Source organism: Paroedura picta, chromosome 5 (assembly GCF_049243985.1).
Source record: "Paroedura picta isolate Pp20150507F chromosome 5, Ppicta_v3.0, whole genome shotgun sequence".
Classification (NCBI taxonomy): domain Eukaryota; kingdom Metazoa; phylum Chordata; class Lepidosauria; order Squamata; family Gekkonidae; genus Paroedura; species Paroedura picta.
In genome coordinates, this window is record NC_135373.1 from 38267627 (window position 1) to 38292052 (window position 24426).

Below are 24426 nucleotides of genomic sequence, written 5' to 3' on the forward strand. Positions count from 1 at the left end.
GCCAATGGCATGGGAAGCCTATCTTATTATAACTGTTTCTGTTGCTTGTTTTTCCTGATTATCTCTTTGTGTAAACTAATTGCCAATTTACATTCCTGAAGATGGAACTGTGGGAGAGAGAACCAGGATGTTATTGGGGTGGCTGGCCTTGGGTCAGTCTTGCAGGGGTGATGTAATGTGCACCTGTGTACAGGACTGTTTGGTGCACTTTTCCTGGAAACAGGTTCCAGGGGCATTCTCCTGTGTGCTTGGGGGAGGGGCTTTCGGGGTTCTATTGATCAATGTCTTGCTTATCAATTTAGCACGGATCATCATGAGCTTTGTATTGCTCAATAACCTGCTTTTGCCGCTGATGTCAAATGTGTTAACTGAGAAAGTTGACAGGATCCGACAGGCAGGGGCTGTGAGCATCCCAGCTGGTTGCCAAGTTTTTGCATGTTGAGATAGAAGCATTCCATTGCATGGGACAAATGTGGCGCAGACCAGTTGGCCCTTTCCACAACAGAAAGAGGAGCAGATGATGCTTCCGGCAGCTTTGCCTTTGCTGGCTAAGCATTTCTGCTGCACGCATACAGTGTTTCCAAACTATCCACACCAGCAAACCAATACGAAAAAGGAAACTGGGGGCCTCCCTCAACAGGTCTTTTTAATAAGTGTGTCGGGAAGGACAGTGGTCCTGAGCTCATACTGTTGGGGAATTTTCCAGACTTGGAAGCCCGGCTTGAAGCCTCCTCAGCTCATGGCTGGGGACGGTTTCAGGTCTGCCATTGCACTTACCTGCCCGATTGGCTTTGGCCCCAGAAGAAGCTGGGGAAGAGCTGTTGCTGGTATCTCCAGCAAGAGAAGTTCTGCTTGAGTGGAAAGTGGGTCGTTTCAGTTTACTGCTTGAAGATGGGGTCACCTTGGAACAAAGGAACATGGGAAACTTTTCAATGGGCAAGTATGAGCCTTAATTATGTTTGAAAACAGATCAAGCTCAAGGGAAAAGATGAACTCAAAGCAACAAGGAGGCAGTCCAAATATCAGCGTATAGCTCAGCAAGAAATATAAGCTTGGATCCAGGGGAGGGTTTCTGTGAATGGAAGGGGAGATTTCTGCTGATCTCCTCCCCTTTCTGCTGCCAACCTCAGACTTCTCCCTCAGGCACGTCCTGGCTTTTGGGATGCAGCAGGAGAAGCGGAAGGGAGGAAGTTGTGGTCTATGGACAGGATTCCTTTTCACCTGTGTATGTTTCTGGTTGATCCAAGAAACAAAACCAACACAGGTACTTGGCCCAAGTAGTGGACGAAAACAGGGCCCACGAGAACTGAATTATAGCAAAGGCACCAGAATTTTTTAAGGGGAGCTTCTGTTTCCCTAGTATGTTTGCCCTTTGATAATAAATATTTACTCCTGTTGGCCTGTTCTGCTTTCTTCCTGTTCAGGTGCTGCAGTTGGGGGGAGGGGGGGGGAACCTGAAAAAGCTCCATTCTGCTCTTGGTATTTTTGTACCCTGCAAAGACAGCTGGAATGCCAGAATGCCCCTGGTCCTAAAGGAAGAGAGAGGACACTCCAAAAAGGCAAAAAAAAAAAAAAAAAAGCACCTTGGGCAAGTTTAACTCGCCACAATTCAGAATCTGGAAGAATTCTTCTGGGCTATCCCATTTCTCTAAATAGCTCTCAGCAGTTTTGGGGTGTTGTTTTTTGTTTGTCTGTATAAAGGTGGAGCCCATGGAAGAAGCAGGGCACAGGATAGAAGAGTTCTCTGGGGAGGGGGCATGGTTTTTGGCAGATTTCATCGCAGAAGGATCAGAACAAGGGTTTTGCCTAGCTGGATGGGTGCCTGTGGAGGAGGCTAGGTTATAGCCATGGCTACTTAGCACAATTCTGCTTGTGGAGCAAATAGGATGAGGGACCCACCTTGGTCACTGGCCACATAAAGTTTACCCTGGATGGGTAACAAGCCTGCAACTTACACCAGCCTGAGAGTTTCTTTAAAACAGAAAGAGCCCCACTGCCCATTTACCTGTTGCCTCCACCACTCACCTCTGCTTTCTCAGCAGACTGAAGGAAGCGGCAGAGATGCTGAGAGTGATGTGACTGGCAAGTTCATCAACTAGAGGCAGAGTTTTTTAATTCTGAAGAACCAGGAGAGGGAGCCCTGCAACTCCCACAGCATCTTATAGGCTAGTAAGAAAACAGAACTCCCTCCTGCAGAAGAGTCATGCTGAAGGTTCCAGGTTCAATTCCTGATGACTTCCAGTTAAAAGGGATCGGAGTTGGGAAAGCTGTGGCCAGCCAGAGTGAGGCGATTCGGGGCTGGATAGGTCAGGGGAACGTGCTTGGTAGAAGGCAACTCCACACGATTTGTGTGACCCCCAAGCCAAACCCTGTCCAGAGATTACTACTGGCCTCTTGCCAGAAGACCACCCTATGTGGTTGGTAGCCAGCATTTGATTTGGTGGTGTGGGACCACATCCATGGATCAAACAGTGGGAGAAAACTGGTGGAGCCAAGCTGAGGATGAGTGGATGTTTATTTCTGGAACTATTTAAGTTCTGGTGTGTTAAATAGGAAATGAGATGGCCTTTCTTTTGGAACAAATGGACTGTATTTCACATTGACTAATTTGAACATTAACATGCCCCTCTTTTAGCATCTTAAAAAGATTTGGGTAAAATGTACATTGATTTCAAATGAATACAACAGGATAAACAACAGGTGACTTCTCACTTTTCACTGGCCCTTAAAGGATGCTTACAGAAGGGGGTTTACCTACCAGCTACGTGCAGGTGACATGTCTTAGGTTTCCAAGGCAGTCCTGGCATTTTGGAGCTCTCTGGTGGTAACTAAGGAAGGGGAAGGATATATTTGGTCCTGTTCCCTCCCCCCTTTCCACGGACAGCTCCTAATGCCAGTTCTGGAATGAAAGATGGAGAACAACTGGAAAGGGAGTCAGCCTGCTTTGCTAAGATCACTTCCTGTCTTCACACAGATGCTAACAGGACCAGGAAAGAGCTAGACCTTGCCATCCACATGGCAGCTGCCCCTACTTCGCTGCAAAGCTTTTTTTTTTTAAAAAAAGATTAAAGTAAAGCAGGTTCGGGGGGTTGCAGAAAAGCCAGTTGCAGAAAAGCCAGAAGGCGCACAAAAGCAGTACAGAGCTGTGCGGAAGGGGAATGACACACACACACTGCTACTCTTTAGCATCCAATATGGACAAAAAATCTGGTGTGCAGGTGAACCAGGAGGGCTCCTTCTACTATGACACCCAGTTTCTCAAATTACCTGCATAACTGCTTAAATTATCCCCCCTCCCGGCTACAAATCAAGTAGGCAGTGTGTCTGTGCTGTGGCTGATTTTTGAAGATAATGGCAGCATGAATAAATCACTTATAAACAAAGAGTAACTGCAGTAGGAAGTTCATGGTTCTAGTTATTTCATATTTTAAAAACAAGCCTGACTTGTTTTGTTATTTTTTTTTGCAGAGCTGAAGAAAATATTCACCATTTTTGCAGAGACTGTTTGCAAACCATTTTAGCAGCAACTGGTGATCAGAGGGAGGGACAGTGGGAAAACTGGAACATGGATGGGAATGGACAGGAGTGTGGAGAGGCTCAAGAGGGGCTAGGGACCACAACGATTCAGGGACATAGGAAGAATGTTGGAGGGAGAAGGGATTTAAACAGAATGGGGTAGAGATACAGAAACGCTCAGACCCTGCCTAACCTTTGCCCCACCCCAAGAGGTGCAGGGGAAAAGGCTAGGGTATGAACTAGGGGTGAGCACTTCAGCGTGGTTTGGCTGCCTCGGTGATCACCGAGGAGGCCAAACCATGCCAAAGCGCTCACCCCTAGTAAGAGCCCTGACTCCGACACTGATATTGTGCGATGCCAGGTCTATTAAAAGTAGGATCTCAACTCAGCAATCTTATTTTCAAGAGCACAAGATAGATCTGGCATGCGTGACTGAGACCTGGGTGAGGGAGGGCAAAACTGCTGCCCTAAAATGGCTTGCCCCACCAGGTTACTCAATCCTTAATCAGTCCCAGACTACAGGTCGGGGGCGGTGGTGACTGTGTTGGTCGAGGAGTCTTTCTCCTTCAGCGCACTCCCTGCATCAAAGATGTCCTGATGCCTCCCAGCAACTCACTTAGTGAATTGGTCAATGACTGGCAACACAGGTTATTGAGTACCATAGATGAAATTGCACCCCGACATCCTCTCTGCCCCTGTCTCAAACTGACCCCCAGGGAGGTGTGCAAGAAGGAACAGGAGTGGAGATGACTAGAGCGAGTTTGGAGGAAGACTCATGAGAAAGCATCAAAAACATCCTGTAGGATGCTTTTGAGAGCCTATGAGATGGCAGTGAAAATCACCAAGTAAGAAAATGTTGTGGTTTCCACTGCATCCACAAGCCCACCCCCAACTCAGTTGTTCAGGATAATTCAGTCGCTCACAGTTCTAGAAGGGCAGCCAAAATGTACTCAGTTCGCTATCAGCTGTTAGGCTTTTGCAAACTTCTTTGTGGATAAAATCTTGGGCTCTGCTGCAACCTCACACTAACTACTGATACAGTGAATGAACTAGAGGCCATCTCCAGGGGTTGCTGTTGATCGCTTCAGGGGACTCACCCAAGCTGATGTAGATGGGGTGCTTGTATTGGTGAGACTTGTCACTTGCCCCCAAGTTCCCTGTCCTCCTTGAATCACGAGAAGATCAGGAAACCTCTCTAGAAAATAGTATATCTGTCCCTGTCTTCAGGGACATTCCCGGGGAACATAAGGAGGCAGTGGTTCAGCCTTTACTGAAGAAACCATCTCTTGATCCGTGTGATCCTCACCAACTACCACCTGGTATTGCACTTGGCATTCCTGGACAAGGTAGTCAAGCGAGAAGCCACAGATCAATTGCGGGCATCCCTAGAGGAAGCATCAGTTTGGGACGAACTCCAGTCCGGTTTCTAGCCTGGCCACGGGGCGGAAACAGCTTTATGGCTCTTACAGATGATTTCCGGAGGCAGCTAGATGGAGGTGAGTCTCACAGCAGCATTTGACATTGTAGAACATGAGCTGTTAGCTCACTGCCTTGCCAGCATGGGGATATGGGGTTCAGCCTTACAGTGGCTGGTCTCCTTTCTCCAAGGTTGGGGACAGAGGGTAGCTATCGGGGAGGAAGAGTCACATTGCTGCCCACTCCTGTTTGGAGTGCCACAGGGTGTGGTTCTCTCCCTGATGTTATTGAACATCTATATGTGCCCTTTTGCACAGCTGGTCTGGAGATATGGACTGCGGTGCCATCATCACACTGATGACATCCAGCTCTGTCTGTGAACAAGCAGCCAGCTGGATATACCCCCAGATTCAAAACCTACACCTAACAGAAAGGCAATAGCCTGAGCATTAGAGGAGGGTTAACGAAGCACTGTTATAACGAATGAGGAAAGTGTTATGAGAGGAAAAGGCCGCCGGCCACCCTGCTCCGCTGCCCCAGGGAAGCCATACTCTACCTCAGAAGTGGACAGGTGCAGGTCAGCACCGTCGGAGACCCTCAAAGGGGTGCCTGCCTTGCTGTTTACCAACCAGGGTTTGTCATAACAGCGAGTGAAGTGATGCAGAGTCTGTGAAATGGAGAATCCAAAGAAAGGTTGAGGGAATGGGGGAGGGGAGGGGCAAGTCAGAGAGAATGGAGGCAGGAGAAGAAAGTGGCCAGGATGGAAGAAATAAAAACAAACAAACAGAGAAGTAAATAAATCCTAAAATTAAAAAAAAGACCAGAAAGAGAAAGAGGGATCATGAACACGAACGCACATCGGCCCAAGGAGATGGAGGACGCACATGGGTGGAGACACAAAGTCCTCAGGGTCAATGTGGCCGTCTCGTCAGTGCACGGACTGGGGGAGAAAATTTCTCACCTCCCAGAAAGACACAAAACAAATCAGAAATGGCTCCTAAATAAAAAAAGTATTAGACACACACAAACAAGGGAAAGGTAGGAAGAGAAACTCGCTGTGTTTTCTACCTACCCGTGGACAGGAGCCACTCTGAAAGTCTCCCCAAGTATGCTGAATTTAAACCTTTGATCAGCAGCTGCCAGATGCTGAAGCCCAAACCTCACCGCCCCAAGTGTCTCCCTGGGTACAGATCCCGGGTACAGGATGCAGCAACACCTTCTCCATAATCCCTGTGGGGCTCCATTTCTTTGCGTTCATATACATGGAGCGGGAGCCTCCGCTATGCTATGCTCTTCCTCCAGCCACAAGTTGCCCACAGGGCACCACAGCCAGCATAGTGTACCGTTTAGGACTTTGGGAGACCCCCTTGCATCATGGAAGTCTGCTAGGTGATCTTGGGCTGGCTGCACCTAATCTACCCTGCAGGGTTGTTGTGAGGATAAAATGGAGGAGAGTAGAATTATGCACGCCACCTTGGGTCCTCGCTGGTGAGAAAGGGAGAGTATAAATGATTTAAGTAAGGGCCAGCCTGTTTTGCTCACCGACATCTGCACTCAAGATCAACTGGTAGCTGCCTTCCACAGAATGCCCATCTCCACTTCCCGGCAAGGTGCCAGGCAATTTCCTGTGCCGGAGTCAGGAGGCTGGCCCCTGTCTGCCCTCCTGAATGGATATCGGGAAAGAAAGAGGTTAAATGTGAAAATGAAGGGAAGGAGCCTCTTACCTTTGTCCCACTGGCGGGTGTGGCTGGGGAGGAGGGCATAGAAGCGCAGCTGTGATTGCTCTGGCTGGCGCTGGAGCTGGAGCGTGTTGGGGAAGCTGCCCGAGAGGAAGGTTTGGACCTGCGGCCCCTGGAGCGGAATGGCGCCATTCCCTGAGAAGCTCCCTCTGGGAGAATGAATTTCTCTCGAAGTTCGAGGTTAGTTCTTCCACGTGCTAGAAGGAAGGCAGGAGAAACACGGTCAACCAGCTTCTAACACCTTGCCCAGGCTCATCTGGGAGGGTCCATTTTTCTTTCCTCGTTTCCGCTGACGCCACACCCCATGGGAAGATCATCCTCACTCTCTCAATTCGGTAGGCCTTCACCTAAAAAGCTTGGCAGGGGAGGCTGTCTTGACGCTGCAGCCACTGGTAAGCTAAGTGTAAAAGTCCTCTCTTCAATTCACAATTCAATTCACGTTCTACGCCAAACTTCAAGTGAAACCATTTTGGAAGCATTTGTAGTTCTTTAAGAACTGCTGTGAGTCCCCGATCTGGACTGGGAAGATGTTGGGCCCAGGAGTTCTTGTTCTCTCCGTGCACTTCTTCAAGAGCTAGAAAGGCATGCAGGGGAGCAGGGAGGGAAGAGCTCTCGGGGCCACCCAGCACCTCACTCTGCTGTTTTTAAAGAACTGCCAATTCTTCCCAAATGCTGTTAGTGATTACCGGAACCTGGAGTTTGGCTGTGAGTTAGCACAACTGCTCAGTTTTTCTTGCTGGCGTCATAGCTCACACGACTCAAGATCACTGCATGGCCATGCACACAGGACGTGCTTGGTATATCCTGCCTGCTGTGTCTGTAAGAGCAGGGGTAGTCAACCTGTGGTCCTCCAGATGTCCATGGGCTACAATTACCATGAGCCCCTGTCAGCAAATGCTGGCAGGGGCTCATGGGAATTGTAGTCCATGGACATCTGGAGGACCACAGGTTGACTACCCCTGTGTAAGTGGATTTGGTAGGTGGGGGGTTGGGGGTCCTCTGTATTACTCACAACTGCTTCAGCATTGGAAACTGCTAGGCCTGAGGACAAGAGACGAGTTGGCATGAGCACTTATGCGCCAGAACACAGGAAAGATTTAGTCAGGCCTGACTTGTCAGAGGTCTTTGCAAAGGACCTAACCTGGAGCTCTCTACCCAGCCTTGTGCACTTGGCCACCTGAATCCCCAAGATATGGGAAGGGAACAAACCAGGGTGAGGCAGAGATTTAAACATTGGCCGTCAACAAATAGCATCTCTGCTTGCGAGCTAAAATCACCAGCACATCCCACTGCCTTGATAACCCAAACAAACAGATCAAAACACGACAGGAAACATATTTGTTAAGTAAGCCACACCATGCAGAAAGCCTTGCAGGGCAAAAAAGTGTGAGATTTCACACCGCATTCCCCCTTCCCCCACAAGCAGCTGCAGCTTTCAGTGCAGCACTGCAAGGGCAGAGCAATGTGGGACTGGCTCCAAAGCAGCCCCAAGGCCTCCGAGAGCACAGAGGGGCAGCACAGAAAGGTCTCCTGGAGGTCGAGGAGCGCATGCGCTGAGTTCAGCCACAACATGTCAGGTGCAGAGGCAAAGAGGCTGCAGCAGAGACTGCCTGATGGAATGACTTTGCTGAGGACGCCAGTGAGCAAGGAAGGAGGGTGCCTGCAGTTTTACTGTAAGGGGCTGGGCACACTCCATGGGAAGAAAATGGTGAGGAAGATTTTACAAGGGAAACGCGTGGGACAGAAATATTTCAGAAAATGCATGCATTCCTTGAAAGAAAGAGAGATGCCATGAAGGGACTACTGCAGGAGGTGATTTCTTCTTTGGGCATAAGGTGTCCAGATTCTCTTCCCCTATCCTAAACGAAGCACCTTGGGGTCCACTTCTGCTAGAAAAACCGACACAGACAAAGGAGGTAGTGCAATTGGGAGGGGCAAAAAAGTGTAAGGGGATGATCCAGCAGCCCCTGGAGACAACAGATGCCCCTGGCAAGCTTAGGCTTCCTTCCCGCTGCCCCTTCCCCAAGAGTGCCAACCATGAGGGCTCCTTCCCTGTCCTTTGCTGCAGCACTCCTAAGGGAAGGGACAAGGGGAAGGCCAAGCCGGGTTAGAGAAGCAAAGCCATTCCCGACAGGAGACAGGGAGACGAAAGCCAAGAAAAAACCGCCAACCTATCGGAGACTGACTGGCAATCGAAGAGCTGGAATCAGAGCGTTTTATTTTACTTCCAGGGTGATGAACTAGAAGAAAGAAAATACACCAGATACAAAGGAAAGGCAGAGGAGGAAAACAAAATGGCAGCATGGGTCGGAGAAGAGGAAGAGAGGAAGAAGGGCAGGAGAAAGGTTTGCAGACTGGCATGCAGGGCAGCCATTTTGGAATGCTACAAGGGGGCCTGAAAAGAAAGGTCAGGTTACAGACACAATGATGGTGGGGTTTGGGGAGCACCCCACTTTGTGCTTTTCCTTCAACAAGCTTGTGCTTGCCTATCATGTCCTCTGCATTCATGGGAATTATGTCAACTCCTGACGTTTCAGGGGGTTTGCATTTGCAAGCTGGTTCTATATCAGATAAAACAGGGTGGTGTTGGAGGTGGTAGGCCCAAACCGGAAACCTCTTCCTTCCATTAATTCACACAAGGATGGTACTCCTGATGGAAAGGACTCCTGGACCAACATCCAATTTAATGAGTGCCGTGCAGAAGAGCTTTCTGGTGTTCTGTGCCCTTTGGGCAAGATCTTAGCTTTGGTGACTTTGGCCTGGCTCCCAAGAGGCAGAAGAGTCAGCTCTCAATGATCCAGAACAGTCCCCGATCAGAAGAGAGACTCAAGCAGCGTCTCCTGATCCTCTAGTGGCCCTAGGTTTGGTGACTTGCCTTAACTTTTCTAGTTAATGCAAAACCTGAGGGCACCGCTGCCAACCTCCAGCTGGGGCCTGGAGACCCCCAGAATTGATCTCTGAACGGCAGAGATCGGTTCCACTGGAGAAAAATGGCTGCTCTGGAGACTAGACACTGGAAGTATACTCCACTGAGGATCCTGCCTTCTTCAACCCCCCCTGCCCCCGTCCCAAATGTCTAGGCATTTCCCCACCCAAGGATCTGTACTCCAAAATGATGGTTAAGAAACACACAATTCCCTTACCTCTGCAAGGATCGTTTTTCACTAAAAACTCATCCAGGGCCATCCATCCTCCACCAACACGAACCATAACTGTGCTGCGCAGAATACGGACCAGCCGCAGCTGCTGCGAATCCCCAAACTGTGAAAGGAACAGAAAACTTGGAAGCCAGTTTAGAGAGACCCCCAAAGACAGGGGGAGGGGGAGGGGGAGCGGGGGAGCACCAGGCTCTTCTCTAAAAGGAATTGCAGGAGAGGCAAAATTCTCCCATCCCTGGGATGACTGGCGCTTCTACTGGCTGACTGCCCTAGGAATTTTTTTTTTAATGGAGCCCACTCACTTTAATGAGCTTTTGCATATTTAAGAAAAAAAGAGGAACGTGTCAACTTTGCCTTGCATTTACTAGAAATTCTTCTCTTAAAATCGCATCTCTGCATTTTAGGCTCATCTACCATAAAGACTACTTGGGTGCTGAAAAGAAAGACAGCCTCTCTGGCATTTCCTCTCTGAGAGGCTTGAGCCTGGACCTCCTGAGACAGTCCACTCTGAAGAAGAGCCAGCTGGCATCGAAACAGACATCATTCATGGAGTCCAAGTAGAGCAGGCTTCTCCCAAATGACATTAAAAAACCCTTCCCACTACAACCTGAAGTCAGCGTAATGTTCACGAAGTCTGGAACAGGCCACCAGAAAAGCACCCCAAGGACACACCAAGCCTGGCCTGGCTCCCAAGAGGCAGAAGAGTCAGCTCTCAATGATCCAGAACAGTCTACACTCTCCCCGATCAGAAGAGGGACTCAAGCAGCATCTCCTGATCCTCTAGTGGCCCTTTCTGCTGCTGTATATGTTGTGTGCTAAATACTTTGTCAGCCTGTTTCAGGAATCTATTTTTATGCCACCTCATGGATAGAAGGGCCATCCATCCTGGTTGCTATTGTCCTGCCAGGCACGAATACCGAGCGATCATCTTCTGCATGCATAATAGGTGTCCTGCTACCTAGTCATGAACCCTCCCTGAAGAACTGCCCACATCTCTTTGGTAGCTTGGTCCATATGAAGCTCTCTAGCCCAATAGCCCATTTGTCCCAGAACTGCCTACTTGGACGGGCAGAATATCTCCAAAGACTCTTTGTCAGCCCTGTACCTTGAGAACTGGCTGCTTTGGGTGACATTTTACAGATGGGAATTGAATTTTATGATATGGCAAAAGTTAGGAAAAGTTAGCTTTGTACAGGGAGATGCCCTGTATTTTAGGCAGAGGATCCGACATAAAGGTAAAGGTATCCCCTGTGCAATCACTGGGTCATGTCTGACCCTTGGGGTGACGCCCTCTAGTGTTTTCATGGCAGACTCAATACATGGTGGTTTGCCAGTGCCTTCCCCAGTCATTACCGTTTACTCCCCAGCAAGCTGGGTAGTCATTTTACCGACCTTGGAGGGATGGAAGGCTGAGTCAACCTTGAGCCGGCTGCTGGGATTGAACTCCCAGCCTCATGGACAGACAGCTTCAGACAGCATTTCTGCTGCCTTACCACCCTGCGCCACAAGAGGCTCTAGGGTCTGACATAGCCACAATATTTTCTATAGGAAATGCAAAATTTTCTTTCAGGATGTTACACATCTAGCTGATCGGTCAAAATAGATTCCCGATATAAAAATTCAACATATCAATTCTGGTAATGCAGGCTTCGCATCACCCGTTCCCACTATCTGATCAACACAGAGGCAGGATTTATTTCATGAAAAAAAAAAATTAAATGGGTTTCTTCTGTGGGTTGCTGGGACTCTCATCTTTTGCATATAAAATTGGAATCAAAATTAAGTAAGATAGGATAAGAAGTAATTTTCGATTTACCTTCCAGCAGCCTTGAGTTATTAAGTAAGATGCATGCAGATAGACCGAAATTTTAGTGGTAATTATGAAAGAAAGTCATCTGACTGGATTAAGCAATTATATCCCGAAAGCAATAGAAAAATTAAACTGAAGTGATCCAGATGCTGGTATGCAGGGTATACTTCAAAACTCTTTTGTGCAAGGAGGCCAAAAACCCTTTCCACTGGCAACACATCACAAGAACAAGACCTTTGCTGGCACGGAGCTTCCAACCCGATGCAGGTGGAGCCAACTCAATGAAGTCCCAGGAGAAGCTGACCCTGTCAAGACTCCATGTGCCATTTCAGGCAGGGTTGTGTAAAAATGGACCAAACGCGTTCCAACCCTGAAGGGTCTTCCGACATGGAGAGCAAGGCAGAAGCTGAGAGTGATGGCCTCAGATAGTACATATTTTAGAAGGTGGGCTCCAAACAGATACGTTGGAGCAGGAACTAATAGATTTTTCTTTGCCACCCAGCAAGCCTTTAGATTTTGATCTGGTACATGAGAGCATTCCACACAATTTGACCATTGAGGAAGACCCTTTGGGGTTGAAACGCATTTGGTCTGTCATGTGCAGTTAGATACGTGTTGTTTTTACTGTTTTTAATATCTGAATCAGTGCACTTTGTTTATTAAATATTTGCAAAGGTTTTTTTTAATATTGTTGTTACAGCTCAACCTTTGGGTTCCTGACTTTCTGCTCAGGGTGGGTTTGGTTTTCCTTTTTTTTTTTTGGTTTTGCAGGATTGTGTAAAAGGCAGCCTGAGAACTGACCATAGATCCACGAACAGATCTTTTTTACAGAGGTAAAACCAGCAGGAAAAGGAATTTGGATTGGGGCTTCAGTACTGGCCTGATGGTACAAAGTGCCATCATTTATGTTGCAAGTTGCAGCCAACATAAAGTGACCCCATAGGGCAGGGGTGGCCAAACTGTGGCTCTCCAGAGATCCATGGACTACAATTCCCATGAGACATCTGGAGAGCCACAGTCTGGGCTGCTCCTGCCCTGGGTGTTTCAGGGCAAGAGACGCTCAGAGAAAATTTGCCACTGCCTGTCACTTCCTAGCAGCCCTGGACCTCCTTATTTGACTCTGGTTCGCTTCAAAGACATGATGTGATCAGGCTAGCCTGGGCCATCCAGGGCAGAGTGGGGTGCTGGGGAATATTAACTGCTTTGGGGGGGGCGGGAAGAGAAGAGAGATTAACCTTTTTGCCCAGTGTTGCTTTTCTGATGGAAATTACATGCCACCCTGGTGCTACTATTTGTCCTCTGGGGAAAGGTGCAAGTCCCCACACAGAATCAGCTGATAGTATTCAGCCCATAAGAAGCAGAAGCACGATTGTATACATGAATCGAGCCTTCAGGATCCCACAGTGGGAAAAGGTCGCTACTGCCTGTGGACTGAAAATAATGGAGTGGAACTCTGCACATGCTCTGTGTCACTGCTAGATGCTTTCCAAGGCACAAGAAGATCCTGGGGCCTGAGCCTGGTTTCAGGTAAAGCCTTGGAGCTGCGTGTACAGCAACATTCTCCTGGCATGGCTGTCCGGCTTGGAAGCCTTCAGTTTCCAAGAAAGACCCCAGATCTGAATGCAAGGGCCAAGGCTGCTGGGCCAATGTGTGTGTCTGCCCTAGAAATTAAAGGTCACCTTGTTGTCATCCTTTTCACTGTATACCAGGATCTGGGCTAAGTTAATACATCCAAGCTCTTACAACATTCAGAAAAGCAGAAACCCACCCACAGCAGAACAAAGTGGTTGTTTTTTTAAAAGAGGCACAACATGCAATGTTTTTAAGGAAACAATCTACAAAATCGCTTGAAGGCAGCATAGCAAGGCACACTGTACCTGGTTGCCGAGGAAGAACTATGAAGGAGAAGGATGCAAACAAGAGGGAGAAAAAGAGGAGGAGAGGGAGGGAAGGAGGGAGGGAGAAGGGGAGAGAAAACATTGTACAGGGTTAACAACGTAATACCGATGACCTGTGTCTTGTCACCCCCAAGCACCCATGTTCTGTGTATTTCTTGCTGTTGAATTGACTAAGTCTGTCCCTAAAGAAAACAACACAAAAAAGCAGAGAACACAACCTAGAACATCTAAGGAAGACCCTAGCCAACTCCAGGAGAGGGTTACGGGCTGGTAAAGACTTCCTTCTCGTGCCACAGTCAACTGTTGGTCTTGACATAATGGTTTGGCTACCTGGGGAGATCCCGAGGGATTACCTCTCTGACTGCACAGACAGCTATTTCACTGGCTCCCCCCCCACCAAATGCTGCCAACCCGAGCATATGCCTGGTCTCTTGACCAAACCCAGATTTCCCCAGTGATCTGGAAGAAACCCAGGTGGCTTTGCAGTCACGGCAGGACTGAAAGGGTTTGTTTCCAGAACAGCAGGTTGAAAGACAGAAGGAACACAAAAGCCAGTTTCCTGGAAGTTTCAGAAGCAAGCTGTGGGGCTGTAGCATTAAACAGGTAAAAGAAACAATACTGTTTTACACAACACGCAATGGACTCAAGAGAATCCACTGCCACAGCACAGAAGCCCCTGGCCAGTAGCTTAGAGAGTTTATTAACAGTGTCTTCCTGTCCACATGGTGACAGACCACTGTGGATCTTAGCAGCAATGCTCTGGGAAGTCATGTGGCAGAAGTTGGCTTAAGAGGGCTTTTTTTCCAGCTCGGATTCCAGCCTTTCAAAGAAGTTCAGATGGCCACTGGCACCATCAACCATCCCTGGAGCCCACTTCCCCTGATGTTCTAGAGGCCTAGTATCTTTCTCCACAAAACAGTCAATGATCAAAAGATCAACTGATTGGCTGGCTCCCACATTTTACTTCCGCACCCACTTCTCTGAAGGGGTATGTCACCACTTCCGGGATTCCTTGAAGCCTGAAAAATATTTCAGGGCTTTCTCCACGCTAAAAAGGTTGGAAAGGGCTGATCTATACCCTATGGTGTTTCAAACTGATTTATGTAGGAATATTTTCTGGGATTTGTATCTTGGCCCCTTTTGGGAACTTCGGAAGACAGAAAGGCAGCAGAGAAACTGCCAAAACAGATTAATTTGTTCCCTTCTCCTGCATTTCCCGCACAGAGTAGGAAGGTCACTCTTAGAACCAGGATAGTGGACAATGCAGACCTTTCATCCAGCCTGGCAGCAGGGAACATTTCTTAATTTGGGAAAGGAACATAATCCACCCTGTTCATTATGTGCCAACCAGGTTGTAGCCTTGGGGGCTCAGGAGCCATTTCTACCTCCTCCTCTCTTAAGAGATGACAAAACAAAAAAGGGCTTTGCATGGACCTATGTGGAGGCCTGCACGGTTTGCTGTGCAGGAGATGAACGATGGCCACATCATGCATGATCAGGCTGTCAGAAGCCACCTAACACCTGGGGAATGGTGGGCAGATCCTTCACCCTAAAGGTCACCCCTTCTGGGGACACAACTCTGCTATTTGGGGGTGCCTTGAGACATTTAGCCCCTTTTCAGAAACAATATCCTGGTAGCCAGATGCTGCAGTCCGGCCAGCCAGTGATTCCAACTGTTACATTAAGCAGCACAACCAACAGGGGGAAAGCTTTTGCCAGTCAGAGATGGCCATCTAAGGCCATCATCTGCCCACCTCCGCTTTGGAAGGAACTGAAATCTTTGCCTTACCCTGTACTTGTTCTCTCCGATCTGCTCCACTTGGAACCTCTTAGCACACTTGCACTGAGCCACCTGCCTTGTGACCTGTTTGGATCAGAAAGAGGAAGGACGGAGGAAAGGAGTGGGAAAGAAGGTTAATCTTGCCCGACTGCACTGGAACCCAGAACTTCAGCCGTAAAGGAATCTGGCAAAACAGAGATACGGAGTTGCAGGATCTGCTGTGCTCCCGGAATGGCATCACCTCACCAGCGACGGACATACAATTTAATGCCACTTACAATAAAGAATATCGGTTGAGCGAAGTGGGAGGGGGTGGGATCAGCTGCAGACACAGGTTAGGGAACTGGATCAAGTGCAGCAAGCATTCTGCTTCACTTTCAACAGCAAAATAAAACCAGTCTCAGCCAGAGCCAGGGCTCTTTCTTCTGAGTGAGATCAAGGCCCCACGGTGCTTAGAATAGTTCCACGAGGCTGTAAAACAGAGCTATTTCCCTGTGCCTACAACTGAGTCCTAAACATATACCATCAGCAAGCTGGCCTCCCTACATAAACGAAGAATGCCTGGACATAACTGGAGACAATCAAGTATGCACTGGATGTCCTACCAAAGCACTTTATTCTTCTTCCTCTCTGAACAGAGAGAAGGCAATGAATTCTTGGAGTATTCTTAATGTAACTGATTAGTTTTAAATGTTGGAATTGTTTTAGTCTACTGAAGACTGTCGCAAGCTGCCCTGAGCCCTCGGTGAAGGGTGACATACAGATCTGAGAATAATTAAATAAATAAACAGACCTGCAAGCAGCATTTTCACTGAAAAAGCTCCCACCCATTATATTCTCTCCCCACCCATTTTTTAAAATTTAAATTTGACTATACAGCAAAAAGAATATAAGAAATATTGAAAAAATACGGACTGAAGCTTCATTCATTCCAATCCTATAAAGATATAATTTGTTACCATTCAAATCCATTGCACAATATCTCATGTCTCCAGCTACATTTACTTATATTACATTCTGAAAAATTCTTTTAAGCAATTTACCAGATTGATCCAAACTTTATTGAAATGGTCATTCTTTTCCCCTCTCTTGAAATACCTTAATATTATTGGATAACTTTTCCAAAATCATAAGTTGTCTAATTTTGTTTTGCCATTTATCTAAGGAGACATTTCGAACATTTTTCCAATTTGTGGCAATTATCATCCTGGCTGCTGTAATAAGGAGGTTTATCAATGTTTTATGCTTTCATTGAGCATTTCCATTCAAAAATAAATTCAGGAAAACTAACTGAACTGAGGGTTCTAATCCCCCTTTTATAATTTTACTGATCTCTGTAATAGTTTAGCCAAAATTCCATTATTATTGGAAACTCCCAACTTTCTGCACTAAAAAGAAATTCAAGAGCAAATAGACCACTAAATACTTGCTAACTGATAATATAGATAAAACAGAAGGGAAATTAATACCAAAGTTATATGTTATTATTAGATCAAGAACAATCAACCATCCAACCAATTAAAACATATGGGAACTAGAATTAAATAGCATGATTAGAGGGACTGGAATCCAGTATTTAGTTAAGTTCTCTTTAAGGCCTTATTTTTGTCCTCTTGAGTTTATTTAGTACCATGATGGATGGGGGACGGGACGGGACAGAGTACCTTCATACACGTGGTTTTGTACCCAAACTACTCGCTCCCCCAACTGATAAAAGAGCACAAACAACTGTTCATCAGACCCGTCATGAAGTCATGAGACCTCAGCTTTTTCATGAGGGAACAACCCAGAGGAATTTATGACCTACAACTACTGGGGCTATCTAAAATGGGAGCCGTGCATTACTACAGAACCCAGAGGGGCTGCAGCCTCCCTCCTTCGCCAGATCTTCCTGCGTTCCCAGAGCTACATCAGTGCCTCACCTCATCCTCAATTTTGTCTGCGTCTGTCGTCGGCCGGTAAGCATCTTTGTTGGGGTGCAGAGCGGCTACAAACTCATAGTAGTCGATGTAGCCGTCGCCATCACGGTCAAAGATGTCAGCTACGGCAGTCATTTCTAACTTGGTGGTAGGAAATTCTGAGAAGGAGAGAGAGAACAACGTGTGTGTTAACGCTTAATCTCTTTGACTTGCCATGTGGCAGACTGGTCCTGAAATAGCAGGTAAAATCCGTCTCCCAAAGGTGACTGGAAAGATGCCTCGAGAATCTCCCACAAGCAGGGTCCAGTGGGATACGCTCCTCCCCCGGAGCCTTAAGTAGCTAGAGACCTGCATGGCCTCAGAAGGAAGAGATTGGGACAGTTTCCACAATTGTCCTTTTTCTCTGGGTTTCCTTCATATTGGTCTCTGTACGTTGATGTCAAATTTGTGCCTCGCTTTCCGCATATGTGTCTCCGAACGGCAGTAGTGAGGATTGCTTTCAAGTCATGCCTTTCACATTTACTTCCGAGGCGAGGGCATCTGGTCCCGTCTGGTCCCGCATCTGAGCACAGTCATTTCTGCATACAAAGGAGTCAGGCGGGAGAAGTTCCCTTGGGGAGCCCCCCATTTGCAACCTGAAGCCAAGGACGGGCCTGCCACCCAAGAACTTGGTGGGGCCAGGAGCGGCCAAAGGGAGCTGCCCTTCCTCTTTGCTGGGAGGGGCCTCCTAAAATCCCAGCAGATGTTGGGAATAGGCTGGGTCTAGCCAGGTGGTACATGCAGTCGAGTACACTCTGCTTTGCTTGTATTTGTGAGTAGGAAATCTTACTGATTTCAAACATACTGCTTGAGTTCAGAAAGCAACTGGCAAAAACAGGACAATTGGACCCAAACCAGACACATGCTTACTGGATGCTAGAATCCCATCAATGAATTCCTGCCGGGTGATTTTCCCATCCTGGTCTTTGTCAATCCGTCTGAAAAAGTCCATGACACGAGACTTTTTGTGGTTCATCCAGCGCATGTACTTCTTCCGCCAGACATCGAAGTCAAAGTTTGCAAACTCTTTCAACTGGAAAGACAGAAAGGATGATTTGTGTGAAGTCTCCTCTGGAGGAAAAACATGGTAACAAGAGTTGCCCTGGTTGGAGACAAGGAAGCAGCAGCAGTTTTGGACAAAATACTAGAGGAGACAGAGGAATGGAAAAGGTGATGTCTCATGCAAGGCAAGAGGCCATGAGCAAGCCTACTCTGCAGGGCTGGTGTGGAATGCTCTTTCTGGAAGAGGGAGGAGATGCAAGAGTGGACAGTGGATGATGCTTTAGCCCTGTTGACTATAAAATCACTTCCCACATGCAAGACGCTATATGTTCACTTTAGTCTGGAGGCAAATCTATCCTGAGAGCAGCATATCAATACACTGATTGGGGAACCAGGGGCTTGTTAGTGGGGATATTTGCTGATGAAATGAAAACACTTCACTGTAAAGAGCTTCTTTTTCTATCACTTGCTTCCCTTGTGCTCATATTTTTATATGGGAAATCAACACAGAACAATGTAAAGGTACAGCTGGATATTGCTCTATCAGAAAAATTAACTCACAGGATCTGTGTACCAGGGATGGGCATGAATCAGAAAATTCCCATTCAGAGTGTTCCCAAAACAGCTGGTTTGGGTTGATCTGTTTCACATCTTTCTGCTTCGAAGCAGGAGAGAGGAGAAACAGATTGCTGAAATGGCTGCCAGCCATTTAAACCTACAGCTTGGTGGGCCCACCCTTCAGCCATTAGGTTAAAATGGCTGGCAGCCATTTCAGCGATCAATTTTTCTCCCTTCTGCTTCCAAGCTTGTACTCGTTTCAGCTGTTTGTTTTGCTTCCTCCTCACTTTGAAGCGGTGTGTGTGTGGGGGGGGGGGGAGGGAGCAAAATGGACAGTTTAAATGGCTCACAGCTATTTAGACCTAACAGTTGATGGGCAGACTGCCCTACTAAGGTCCTAGGCTTAAATGGCTCAAACCCCTGAACCAAACTGAACACAAGGTCTAAGAAATGTTCAGGGCAGGCATCTCACCCAAAACTGCATGAATCAGGCCAAATTCGTGACAAACTTTGGCTCATAAACCAATTTGTTCCCATCCCTACAATGTATCCAAACCAGAAGCTTTGCATACACTCTGGTTTCTTAGGTAAACTGAAAGTAATAGAATCATGGAAGGAACCTGCAGGGTAATCTAATCCAACCCCTGCACAATGCAGGAACTCACAACTACCTGCCCAGCCACGGTGACCCCAATTTCATGCCCAAGTGATCCCTCCACACCAAGTCTTTGACTACAGGGTATTATTTCCACGTAGGAGTAAAATTGCCTCAGGACAAGAGAGCTTACAGCCAAGAGATACACCTTATTTGATTTATAACTGCTAAATGGAACATATATTTTGGAGTGGCAAACATTGAGGAAGAATCAGAAAACAGGAGAAATATACCTGGGAGCCCGTTCTGATTGCCAAGAAGTTGAATGATTAATATATCTAATATATACTTATTAGATATATGGATGAGAGACTCATTATTTTGGCCTTTTGATTTCGTTTTTGGCTTATCTATAACACTGGGAAATCAACAGTACCGTTTCTTTGCAATGAATTCGTTAGGGTATTATTTCCTTCATGAGTCCTGGTGGAAAACTACATTTTCCATATTTAAGCTTGGATGCACCGTATAATGGGCAGTAGTATCCAACACATTCTGTACCTATCCTTACAAGAGGCGACAAGGCAGGCTAGGACACCTGCCACCTTCTTCTGGACACAAGCCCTACTTCCACAGAAAGGGTATTTGCAAGGAAGTGAGGAACAGGGCGGGGGGACAAGTACCTCTTCCAGTCGGTCCAGGGCGTCATTCAGCTTGCGTTGACGCTCCAGCGCCAGTAGCCACACCTGCTGCCACCTGGCTGAGAGCTGGTTGATCCGTGGGTTCTTTGCTTCTGATTGGGAAAGGATGGGCATGGGGGGAGGGGCAGTCTGGCTCAAGGACTTCCCTGGAAACACAAAGAAAGGGAGGAGGGAATTGAGTAAGTCAAGCAGAGAAGAAAAGGCAGAAAGTAAATGAAAACTTTCCGGTTGAGGCAGCAGATCAGATTGTAGGGGAGAACACAGATGCTGAATGCTGATGTCTCCCCAGCTGACAATCTGCTCTTTCTGATAGTGTGTGTGAGAACTCCTGGGTTCATTAAGATCTGGAGCAATGCGATGCTCTAGGACCCTGAAACCATCCCACTGCAGGCCTTCTTCTGAGCAGTGGACAATAGACCTCAGGGCCTTGTTTTGGAAAATGAGGTTGAGTTCTGGGATATACCAAATAATCATTGTATTCAACCCAACCAACCCTGCTTTTCACTTCAATTGCAAACCAGGCCAGGGGATCTCATTTAGTAAGCTAAGGTCCATGGCTCTCAAGCAAGTAAATCCTGGTCCCTGCCCAGTCTCCCAAGCCAATTAAAGTTCAAACATACGATTGCTCCGCGATTTCTCAGTGAAAGGCCCATGCGTTGGCTCAGTGGCTTTCCTCTTGTACGTTTTTGTGACCCGGTCCACATCTGGCTGCTTCCGTGTCATTTCTTCCATGAAGGACTGCAAAATACAATTTTTAAAATGAGGACTTAGGGGGGAGGGAGAGAGAAGATAATACAGTTTGTTACTGGGTGCTTTATGCTCCTCCTATGAGGCAGGTCAAGGAGCTCTGCAAGGAACTTGAACTCCAACCCTGGACTGATCAAGTCTTCTTTGGCCCCTGCCTTGTCAGATACCTAGTTTAAATTAGGTATTCACATATTTTCAAGTTCTTTTTGACATTCATTGCAAAATCAAAATTTGCAGGAAGCCATGTTCCTGGACCCAGAATTACTGCCAGATTTGGCGGTGTTTTCTTCATATATCTGCAAAGTCCCACAATGAAATATTATTATAGTTAATAACAATAAATAATAATAATTATTATTATAAGCTGCCCTTTCCGTAATAGGCTCAGGGCGGTATACAACAAAATTCTCCATAAATATAAACTTTGATGAGACAATAAAACAGTAAAAGCCATAACACTATAAACCTGAAAGCCCCAGTTGTCTCACCTCTTTGGCCTTGTTCCTATTTCCATGTCTTTAGGCCAGCTATGTTGTTATACTCTCAAATGGGGCAGCCAGATGTGGTCTGAGCCACAAGGACACAGGACTGCCCACAAGGAAGTCCCTGGGGTGAAATCCCTCTCTTTGTCACCCTAGATTAGATTATGGACACACACAAAAAGGAGGGAAGACCCACGTGCAGGCCACAGTCCATGACAAGTCCCACGGCAATGAGCAAGTGCTGTGCATGAACCCACAGCCAGATGAAGATAAAATCCACTAAAAAGTCAGGCAGGAGAGGAAACCATCAAGGCAGACTGACCTGGTGCTCTGTGATGAGGGCTTTTACTTGCTCTATGTTCTGTGGCGTTGGGTCCTGGTCCCGCTGAATCAGTGTGGTCTCGGCCCACTGGATCCACGCCAAGAGCTCCTCCAGAAGTTCTGCATTGGCCACCAGCTCAGAGAGGGCTGCCTCGAGGCGTTGCTGATGCTGCTTGGCCCATGTGAGAACCTGGCAGGGAAAGCAGAAAGGAGGGAGAGCCATGAATATGGACGGAACTCCGCAGTAAAGAGCCAGAACGCTGAATCAAGCTGGTCTAAATGGGGGGGGGGGGGGAAGAGGAGGCAAGGCTTGTGTCCCAGGGCTTGGCTCTTGTTTTAAGCCCTCCAAATACTCTGGATCTGGACCATTCCTGCACTTCCCAGATCTGGCTCACAGAGGATTTTTTTAAAATTTAATCTGTTAACTCATATCTGTTCCACATAATATATTTTTGGAAAGGGCTTGTAGGAGCAGTGTGTCTCATGTCTTAAGTGCCACTCACCGCTTAACATCCACTCAGGGCAGCTGTCCCTACCCTGAGTGCCTCCTCCTCCAACTGGCTTGCCTGTCTGTCCAGTGGCCAGCCAATCACCTTCCATGCCCTACCCCTGACCACCCCCTCCGCCTTCGACTTCCCTCCGAGGCTCAGAGGTTGCAGATCCCTGCTGGGTGAGAGCTGCCCCTGCTGGTGGATTCCCTAACAGCTGCCTGCGGCTCCTGGGGGGAGGGAGAGGCCACAGAGTTCTTCCACCCCCACCTCCATTTTAGCGCCCGTTGTATTCCTGAATACAATGGGCTTGGCCCCTAGTTTTCAATATAAGTAGCTGCTTTGTGCTAGGTGCTGATGATTTCTTTAAAAGAGTCTGAACTGGAAAACAGGACTTGAAAAGAAAGTAACCAACTACTGTCCCCTTTTCACAAACCACATGCATTTACAGTATTTTGTGGCTCTTTCCTCTCAACAGTCAGAATGTTTGTGAACCTTCTGTAACGTCACAGATGGATCAACAAGGGAGGGAAGGAGACTCACAGGCAACAAGTTAGTGTTTATCCTACTGATAACTGTATAAATGTCAGCCTCTCGAAACTCACTTCCTCAAACCGGGCACGGATGATGGTAATCCAGTGTTTGATGGTGGTGACGCAGTCCGGGTGGCACACAGCTAGAATGACCTCCCCCATCACAACAGCAGAGTTCACATCCAGCCTCTTCTCTTCCACTTTCTTCATGAACTCCTGAGCCAGAGAGAGACAGAAATATAACACATGGTAGAGCCCTTGAATAGTTAAAACCAGGACCAAATACATATTCCCCCGCCCCCCAACTGCCTTCTGGAAAACTGCCCACCTTGTGCACATCGATGAGTGCCTGTAGAGCTTCGGCATCATCGGGCAAAGCCCCCCGGAAGCGGAGGGTCTGCTCGGCTTCAGACAACCACTCCAGCAGCATGTGGACAGCCGTCCGGAACTCCTCAGCCTGGGAATAAATGGCAACAAGATGAATCCTCCCCCAGGAGCAAGGGCTTCAGAAAAGCCTCATGGTGCTAAAGCCAATGGGCCACCAAGCGCTCAGCATTCTATCTTTCTGGACAGTGCCCAGGCAGGAGCCCCGGGGAGGCTCACGCAGGACATGGGGCCCACAACCACCCATGTTTCTCTGGCCATGTTGCCATGTTTCTCTGGCCATCACGGCTATAGGTGGAGTTTCCTAGGCAAAAGGGGTAATTAGGTACAAGCTTGTTAGTGACCTAGAAGGACCAAACCAGTGGTCCATCATCTTGTCTGACACAGCGGCCAGCCAGTTTTCCTGGGAGGCCAACAACAGGGTAGAAAGGCTGAGGCTCTCCACTGGTGTTGCCTCCCAGCACTAGGATTCAAAGGTTGACTGCCTCTGACTATGGAGTTTCCCCTTAGTTGCAGTGGCTTGTAGGCAGATAGACCTATTCTCCACGGATCTATCGGATCCCCAGTCAACAGATAAATTGGTCTTTCTGCTACTGGATACTAATTCTCTGCTTAGTTATAATGCGTCAGTTTGCACTGGCTGCAAGGAAAATGTGAGCCAAACTTACCGCATCAGAGAGTTAACATTTTAAATCTTTTTAGTGCTTGGTATTTACTGGGATCTGATTCATTTCCTTAACTTTGTTTATACTGTTTTATTGTTTGCAGATACTGACTTTAACTGCATACATTGTGTGTGTGTACAGTGTAATGGCTTTTGGCTGTAAGTAATAAAATATATCCTATAATTACCTGATCCCTTGTTAAACCTGTCTGCACCCTTGGCCATCTGTAAACCACTACTTAAAGTAGGGCCAGCTTTCACGGCTTCAACTGCCCTTGCTAAAATCCAAACAAGCCATGTAAACCAAAGCTGTCACGTGCCAGCCACAAAAAGACACCCAGCAACAGCAGCCAGGGCCCTGCAGCCAGCCTCCTGTTTTCCCTTCTGCTGGGCTAGCAAACACCAGAGAGATGCAACTGAGGCCTGCAAGCACAGACGCCTTCCTCCGCCCACCTGCTTCAAGGCCTGCTCCAGCCGGGTTTGCTTCAAGACAGACATCTTGCAGACGGTGTCCCAGCGGTTGCTCAGCTCTTGCAGCTGCACCTTCACCCAGGTGGTGTCGTCACGGCTGTTCTCGATCAATTCCCGTCCGGAGCGTTTCAGTACCTGCACTGTGCCTGTTCGCTTGCCAAGCTCCTTTTGGAAAACCTACCAAGGGTGGGGAAGGAGAAGCAGG

At 47.6% G+C, this 24426-nt stretch overlaps 1 protein-coding gene across 24 annotated transcripts in view; it reads right to left on the reverse strand.

Annotated features, from left to right (window-relative positions):
* MACF1 (microtubule actin crosslinking factor 1) overlaps positions 1 to 24426 on the reverse strand; it is a 350067-nt gene that overhangs the window by 2067 nt on the left and 323574 nt on the right. For 11 of the 24 annotated variants that reach the window (XM_077337340.1, XM_077337348.1, XM_077337334.1 and 8 more), the window contains 15 exons: positions 24204 to 24398; positions 23031 to 23159; positions 22775 to 22918; positions 21683 to 21871; positions 20752 to 20869; positions 20114 to 20277; positions 18146 to 18308; positions 17240 to 17394; positions 15327 to 15401; positions 13517 to 13534; positions 9815 to 9932; positions 8843 to 8911; positions 6657 to 6868; positions 5489 to 5599; positions 778 to 901 (listed from right to left, as the gene is read on the reverse strand). In XM_077337340.1, coding sequence (XP_077193455.1) covers positions 778 to 901; positions 5489 to 5599; positions 6657 to 6868; positions 8843 to 8911; positions 9815 to 9932; positions 13517 to 13534; positions 15327 to 15401; positions 17240 to 17394; positions 18146 to 18308; positions 20114 to 20277; positions 20752 to 20869; positions 21683 to 21871; positions 22775 to 22918; positions 23031 to 23159; positions 24204 to 24398 — 1984 coding nt within the window. The remainder of the gene's footprint in view (positions 1 to 777; positions 902 to 5488; positions 5600 to 6656; positions 6869 to 8842; positions 8912 to 9814; positions 9933 to 13516; positions 13535 to 15326; positions 15402 to 17239; positions 17395 to 18145; positions 18309 to 20113; positions 20278 to 20751; positions 20870 to 21682; positions 21872 to 22774; positions 22919 to 23030; positions 23160 to 24203; positions 24399 to 24426) is intronic. The other 13 variants (XM_077337346.1, XM_077337345.1, XM_077337343.1 and 10 more) reach the window with 6 other exon arrangements.